Source organism: Falco cherrug, chromosome 4, assembly GCF_023634085.1.
Source record: "Falco cherrug isolate bFalChe1 chromosome 4, bFalChe1.pri, whole genome shotgun sequence".
In the NCBI taxonomy this organism is placed as follows: Eukaryota; Metazoa; Chordata; class Aves; order Falconiformes; family Falconidae; genus Falco; species Falco cherrug.
In genome coordinates this window covers 67,158,368-67,166,436 of record NC_073700.1, presented here as the reverse complement: position 1 = coordinate 67,166,436, position 8,069 = coordinate 67,158,368, and the positions used below count along the sequence as shown (strand labels likewise).

Below are 8,069 nucleotides of genomic sequence, written 5' to 3'. Positions count from 1 at the left end.
TTCATCCCTCTTACGACACTTTCTCTAAGGAGCTCAGTGAATAGCAGATAAAATAAGTATCTAATAAGGTATGACAGAAACTCTGATGGAACTAAACAGCAGACATCTAAATTCTAATAAATAAATGAAGTAAAACATTTACTGCCAGCAACTATGTCAAGTTAGCCATAGGAAACTGTAGCTCTGCAGCTGGAGAAGGGCAATACTCTGCAAGCCAGAGAAGCAATGGAACTCCTCCAGCTTTGATTATTTATGGTGTGATGATGAAGGAACAACTTTCCATGTGAGGAACAGCTTTAAAGTTGAACCGTGAAGCTGAAACAAAGATTTAATGAAAAATCAGAGGGGAAAAAAACTACAGCTACAAAACCAATAACATTAGTTTTAACAATTTAAAAATATAATTTATGTGCAAAATCAGATGTTAACTTGTCCAGCTTCAAGGTAAACAGCAAACTGTATTCACAACAACCCTTCTGCTGAACAGCAAACATGGAGCACTATTTAACGTTGCTGTAAATAAGGCTCACTTTATACCTCAAAATGTTATCAAAATGAACACAAATGCAAAACAAACACATTTTAAACAAAGGACACATCTGTATTTAATGCAAAGCTATTTTCAAAAATCCCAACCTTTCACAATCTACCATAATCGTAATAGCCTGAAACATAAGAATGCTTTCAGGCTCAGAAAAAAAGGCTTCTAATTTTAAACATTTATGAGGACACTGAGAAGTGGCTTAGAACCATGCTTTAAAACATGTTTTCAGGTTTTAAATTGCTGAAAGCTGAGACCCCTTTACCCATTTGGCCTGGACTAGAGAAAGGGAGAGAAGCATAACAATACGATGAAGACTGTACACGAAAATTTCCATTTGAAATAACATGCAACCCGCTCCCTTATCCCAAACCTCCTTCCTCCCATCATCACTGTACCTTCTCCTCCTGCAGGAAATGAAAGGGAGTGACTCTTCTTGCCTGATAATCACCACCAAACGACGTATCTACACCACTGGCTCTGATGCACCACCATTTTTAACAAATACTTTTTGAAAATATTTTTGTAAGACAACTCTGCCATCATTGGTGCTGCTCCTGAACAGGAGAGACTCTGTCTTAGAGCTGCATTCATTTCAGCACATACTAAACTAGATCAAGGGATGGGTGATTTTTCAAGAAAGGTGATTTAATGGCCAATTTAAAAAATGAACTAGATCAAACCTTTTACATGTTTTTTGCCCAACTCTTCAAATGCATTCTTTATGCTGGGAATGAACTTCCCTTTGATGTATTATAACTACGTGAAGGAGGAATTGTTCTCATGTTTCTGTTTCAGAGAAAACACCAAGTTGTTTGATTTTGAAAGTTAAAGGATTAAGTTTGGGGGAAAAAATGCTTCAAAATGCAAACACACTCTACAAGGTTAAATACAGTCTCAGTTTGATATGAAACACTGACTTTAAAATTAGCTATTCCTTTCCAAATATGCCATACTCCTCCATCTATCCCTTGCAAATAAATATGAATATATTGTAAGCATTAAAAGATGGGTGTGTCTGTCAAGAATAAGAACAAGTAGTATTTTTAAAGTAGTTCAGCATACAAAAGTAATATATGGAACAAAAGAAACAACCACAAATATGTATTTATAACAACCGACAGCAGGAAGGAAGTTTTGGAAATCCACAGGGATTCTTCCACCTTACCAAGCACCTGTACAGTCCCATAAGCATTTTCCTTTTGTCTTTTATTTTTCTTGGCTCCAGTCTTATAGTTCAACTCCAGGGCAAAGCACCATACCACAAAATACTACATTCAAAACTGTTAGCTCATCAAAATTGCCTTTACTGTTTTAAAACAGAACACATACACAAAATATTGCTACAGCCTTTGGAATCCCACTCAGAAAACACAACATTTTTAGATCCCTTTGCATGTTCTCATGACCACAATTTTTGCAAAACAGTGCGGGGCGACCCAGGACATTTTAGGAATGACTCTTTCATCATTGCAATCCTTCAATTACAGTTTGACTACAAGAATAAATGAACAGAGTAGCACTGTAGAGACAGTCCTGGTGTATTTTTCAGTTTGCCCTCTGAAGTGCTCTGACATCTGTTGCACTGTGATACAGTGATTTCTTACACTGCCTCCATTATTGCTCCCAAAACAATTCAGAGGTACATAAGGCTTTAAGTAAAAGCAGTTTAAACACCAATTTCAAACGAGATTCAATGGTTTCAATGACCTTTTCATCAAAAGTGAGCTCCAGAATCCCATCTCCTTACAGCCTGAACTGACTTGCCCCCCTGACATGCCCAAATGGTCACTTACCATGCCTGCCCTGTAGCAGGGGGGGACAGAATGCACTGTTCCTTATTGCTTCACTACAGACTGCTACAGCTTTGCATCCTGGGAAAGTAACTGTTACTGGCTTCTGACATTGGAATGTTAAAGTGCTGCACAGAATTCCACTAGTACAGTAAATTTGGCAACACAAGTGAAAAAGCTTCATTACCTGCACCACAGACTTAGAAGTGAAGGAACAATTTCCCTTTAAAGCCACAGACTGGGTCAACTGCAGAGGTACAAAAGCCATATACCCAGAGTGTGAAAGGCAGAGCGCTAATGGTGTTGGCAGCAGTAGTGCTGCTGTCACAGGAGGTGCAAGGAATATGCTAAAAGTTCACTGTGAAACACGCAGTCTATTGCAGAACAACAAACTTCCCAGAAGTAACCAAGTCATTACTATTTTTAAAACAAACTTACTTCTTTTTCGTAAAGCGGTCAAGCTTTGAGGTTTCCATCTTTATGGGTGGCAATTAACTCATCTTCAACCCAAAGAGCTACAGGCAAAAAAATACATGTAGATTTTTCACTTTAAAAATCCAAAGATCCTTGCTCTTACCAGAACAGAATGTAATACCTGAAAGACCTGCCAAGAACAAACCTGACAGTAATGAACATGGATGAAGACACTGAAATCAAGAAAACAAGGATTAAAAGCTCTTAGATTATAGATTACAAAGCTCTAGAGTGCTGGCTGCATGTATGCACATTCAAATGATTCAGAGAACTGCACAGAAGTATGTATTTACCATAAAATCTCAAAGCACTGTTGGGACTGAAATTACACTTCCAGTCTGGTTTGTCATTTCATTCAAGATTGAGATTACTCCACATAAACTACTTTATTTCTGTGTGTATAGTATAAGTTAACTTAAAAATCTTTTTCCTTGATGTGAACCATTAGTACTAAGTATTTGCTGCTGCTAAATTCCTTAAGCATGAATTTTAAGTACAATGTTTCATAACTTGCTTGCATTTACCCATCTGGAATGGTAGTGGATAAATACATTTTCTACTTTACAAAATAAAGGTTAGCTAACTAAAGAAAACCCCAACAAACCCAACAAAAAACCCCGCCTCTGAAGTGATACATCTCTTGAGTTAGTTTAGCAACACAGCAAAAAACCATAAACAATTTGGTAAGGTAGTTGATGTTTTTCATAGCACTGTAGAATTCAGCTTCAATAGTCACCATTATTAGAAAGTTTAATAATTCCTTGTTTTGTTAACAAACTAAAAATTGTCCATAAAGTGGAAGGGTCTTCACAGTTATGACGACTCTGCCAATGATTAAAAAGATCCTCTTTCCTTCCAAAAAACTGTTTGCATAAAATGCAGTTATAGCCCGCTTTAGACCAAACTTCTATTTTTTTGCTCGGTGTATCAAAACCTACATTTTGCACCTCCTTGTCTGCTTCACCATTTCCTGACTGAGTCAGTTCGCTTTTATATAATGCATCAACATTATTTTGATGGTGAAAGTGTATCTGTCTTTTCAGTTTTGGAAAAGTATAAAACTCCTCCTCATGGGCACTGCATTTTGCTAAATGTCTTCTCTCATTGCGCTGTTTCCAGAAGTGGGTTGTATGTTTGACTAGTTCCCCCTTAGCTCCTCTATTTCCTTGCAAAACTCCTTCCTTTACTCTTCCCTGGATCTCTTCTCCATGAGAGCACAATAAGTGAAACTTCATTTCACCAAAAGACTGTGCAATAAACTGGCATCGACCACATTTGATCTGTAATTTCACTTCTCCTGGGTTATGGAATAGGTCCTCAAAATTGCACTTGTTTCCCCTGTTAAAAAAAGGAAATATGAACTATTTCAGTATTAGTCATGCACAGAATAGAGATCACAATTTCTGTCCTTTTAAGCTCCAAGAGATGACATTCATGAATCATTTTTTTAATTAAAAACAGATAGTGTTGCTACAGTGTCTAATTTATTTGGAACAGAAAAAAAGAAAGAGATAAAATAATAATAAGGCTGGTTAGGAAACAACTGAAACCAAATGTTATTTGACACTGCTGAGTCTAAGAACTGCCTCCAAAATTGGCCTTGGTACAAAAAAAATCTTTTAACAGCACTAACCTTTTAATAAAATGTTAATAACATTTTTTTAAGATCCAGATTTAGTGAGATCAATCCAAATACTTCTAGCTCTGTGCTAGAGAAGTGAAAATGAGTATTACCTGTAGCATACTAAGGAGAGGAGCTGACTTGTTTACACTGAGTGATCTAAGGTCAATTTAAGGCAAAACCACAGGTCCCACCTCCCACTCCAGGATGGAAACAATGAAACTTCAAAGGTTTGGGGTTTTTCCTAAAACTCTGTAACAGAGTTTTTAAAAGTTTAAATACATAGTTTACAATTGGACAGCCCCTCTCACTGATTTAGGATAGCCCTGCAGTGTGAAGGAAACATATACACACCGAGCTAGCAAGTCCCTAGTTTAAGTTAAGCTAATCAAAATAAGATTTCCACAGAAACCTCCTCATAGAATCATTCAGGTTGGAAAAGGCCTCTGAGATCATCCAGTCCAACCATTAACCCAGGACTGCCAAATTCATCACTAAACCATGTCCCCAAGCACCACATTCACACATTTTTTAAACACCTCCAGGGATGCTGATTCCACCACCTCCCTGGGCAGCCTGTTCCAATGCTTCACCACCCTTTCAGTGAAGACATTTTTCCTAATATCCAATCTAAACCTCCCCTGGTGCAACTTCTTCAAGGCTGTTTCCTCTTGTCTTGTTGCTTATTTTCTGGGAGAAGAGACCGACCCCACCTGCCTACAACCTCCTGTCAGGGAGCTGTGGAGAGCAGTAAGGTCCCCCCTCCTTTTCTCCAGGCTAAACCACCCCAGTTCCCTCAGCTGCTCCTCATCAGACTTGTGCCCCAGACCCTTCACCAGCTCCGCTGCCCGTCTCTGGACACGCTCCAGCCCCTCTGCATCCCTCCTGCAGTGAGGGGCCCAGAACTGAACACAGTATGGAGTGCGGCCTCACCAGTGCCCAGTGCAGGGGGACGATCGCTGCCCTTGTCCTGCTGGCCACGCTGTTTCACATACAAGCCAGGATGCTCTTGGCCGCCTTGGCCACCTGGGCACACTGCTGGCTCGTGTTCAGCCGGCCATCAGCCAGCACCCCCAGGGCCTTTTCTGCCCGGCAGCTTTCCAGCCGCTCTGCCCCAGCCTGTAGCCCTGCCGGGGGTTGTTGTGTCCCAAGTGCAGGACCCGGCACTGAGCCGTGTTGAACCTCATACAACCGGCCTCAGCCCATCGGTCCGGCCTGCCCAGACCCCTCTGCAGAGCCTCCTGCCCTCAGCAGATCAACACTCCCACCCAGCCTGGCATTGTCTGCACACTTACTGAGGGTCCATTCAATCCGCTTGTCCAGATCATCAGTGAAGGTATTAAACAGGACTGGCCCCAGTACTGAGCCCTGGGGAACACCACTTGTGACTGGCTGCCAGCTGGACGTAACACTCCTTACTACCGCTCTTTGGCCTTGGCCAACCAGCCAGCTTTTAACCCAGGGTACGGCATACCCATCTAAGCCACGAGCAGCTAGTCTCTCCAGAAGAATGCTGTGGGAGACAGTGTCAAAGGCTTTACTAAGGTCCAGGTAGACAACATCCACAGCCGTTCCCTCTTCCACTAGGCAGGTCATCTGTTGTAGAAGTTCAGGTTCATCGAGCAGGACCTGCCTTTCATAAACCTGTCTTCCCATGCTGGCTGGGCCTGATCCTGTGGCTGTCCTGCACATGCCGCATGATGGTGCCTGGGATGATCTGCTTCATAACCTTTCCTGGCACCGAGGGCAGGCTGACAGGCCTGTAATTCCCTGGATCCTCCTTCCTGCCCTTCTTGTAGATGTGTGTCACATTGGTTAAGCTCCAGTCTTCTGGGACCTCTCCAGTTTGTCAGGACTATTGATAAAAGATGGAGAGCAGCTTGGCAAGCTCCTCCACCAGCTCCCTCAGTACCCTTGGGTGGATCCCATCCTGCCCCATAGACTTGTGGTGTCTAAGTGGAGCAGCAGGTTGCTAACCATCTCCTCCTGGACTGTGGGGGCTTCACACTGCTCCTCCTCATCCCTGTCTTCCAGCTCAGGGGGTTGAATACCCAGAGGGTAACTGGTCTTACTACTGAAGACAGAGGCAAAGAAAGCATCCAGTAAGTACCTCACTCAACATTTTCCACAGCCTTTGTGGGAATGCTCCCCGCCGCATCCAGTAAAGGATGTAGATTGTCCTTGACACTCCTTTTGTTTCTAATGTGTTTGTAAAAACATTTTTTTGTTTCTTTTACAGCAGGGGCCAGCCTGAGCTCTAGCTGGGCTTTCACCTCTCTAATGTCTGCCCTGCATAATCTCATGACATCCTTATAGTCCTCTAGAATTGCCTGCCCCCTCTTCCAAAGGTGGTCAATTCTCCTTTTTTCCCCCGAGTTCCAGCCAAAGCTCTCTGTTCAGCTAGGCTGGTCCTCTTTCCCGCTGGATTGTCTTTTGCCACAGGGGGACAGCTTGCTCCTGCACCTTTAAGACGAATGTTCAGTCTTCCTAGACACCTTGGCCCTTCACAACTATCTTCCAAGAGACTCTGTCAACCAGGCTCTTAAACAAGCCAAAGTTGGCCCTCTGGAAGTCCAAGGTAGTGGTTCTGCTGACCTCCCCTCCTTACTTGTCTGAGAACCGAACTCTTTTATCATCTCATGATCGCTATGACCAAGATGTCCTCTGACAACCATATCACCCACCAGTCCCTCCCTGTTTGTGAACAGCAGGTTCAGTGGGGTACCTCCCCAGTTGGCTCATACACCAGCTGTGTCAGGAAGGTCTCTTCCACACACTCCTGGAACCTCCTAGACTGTTTCCTATCCGCTGTATTGTATTTCCAGTAGATATCTGGTAGGTTGAAGCCCGCCATGAGAACAAGGGCTATGAGAAGGACCACATAATATTGTGTGTATTTATACACATCAGACAGATTATCCAACAAAACAGATAAACTGAATGATTCATCGTACAACAGTTAGTAAGGCTGAAAGAAAAGCACTGGTGTTTCTTAGGCTCAATACCTTAAAAATTTCTAACTGATGCCCCACAGAGTGGAGGTATGCAAAGCGAAATGCGTAACATTGAATGGTAGTGTCATAGTGAAGTGTCAGGTTAAAAGCCTGAGCTTAATAAAGCATACTTCGATGAAACTAAATGCACAGTGGAAGAAGCAAAAAAAGCCAACATTTATAATGTGTCAAGAAACTTCACCTCAAAATCATAATGCAGAGACCAAAGAATGTTCTAACTATCTTAATATGGTAAATGTTAACATTTCTACTTGGCTAAATGATCACAAAAGCAGCACACAAGATGGATTAGCTCACAGCACTCCAGAGAAGGAAACAGGATACTGATATTTAACAAGGTAAACAAACTATAAGCTAATACTGAAATGTGAATTGCTTTTCACTTATTGCAGTTGGTTCACTTACCTTCTGGGGAAAACTCTAAGATGGGCAAGACACAGAAGACAGTGCAGATTAACAGAAAAAGCATTAGCTGTGAGAAATCAACCGACCAAAATAGCTCCACTGGCAGTACATTGGGCATTACTAGAATATATGCAAAATTATTTTGGATATTCAAGTGTCACTAATAATTTCTATTGAATGTATCAGCTAAAATATACTGGATGGTCTAATGGATTGACTAG

The 8,069-nt window shown here is 41.8% G+C and overlaps 1 protein-coding gene across 9 annotated transcripts in view; it reads right to left on the bottom strand.

The window, feature by feature from the left end:
* Positions 1 to 1,827: 1,827 nt before the first annotated feature.
* Positions 1,828 to 8,069, bottom strand: part of ZNF438 (zinc finger protein 438) — a 57,733-nt gene continuing 51,491 nt past the window's right edge. For all 9 annotated transcript variants that reach the window (XM_055706775.1, XM_055706777.1, XM_055706773.1 and 6 more), the window contains one exon: positions 1,828 to 4,146. In XM_055706775.1, coding sequence (XP_055562750.1) covers positions 3,534 to 4,146 — 613 coding nt within the window. In that variant the 3' untranslated portion in view covers positions 1,828 to 3,533. The remainder of the gene's footprint in view (positions 4,147 to 8,069) is intronic.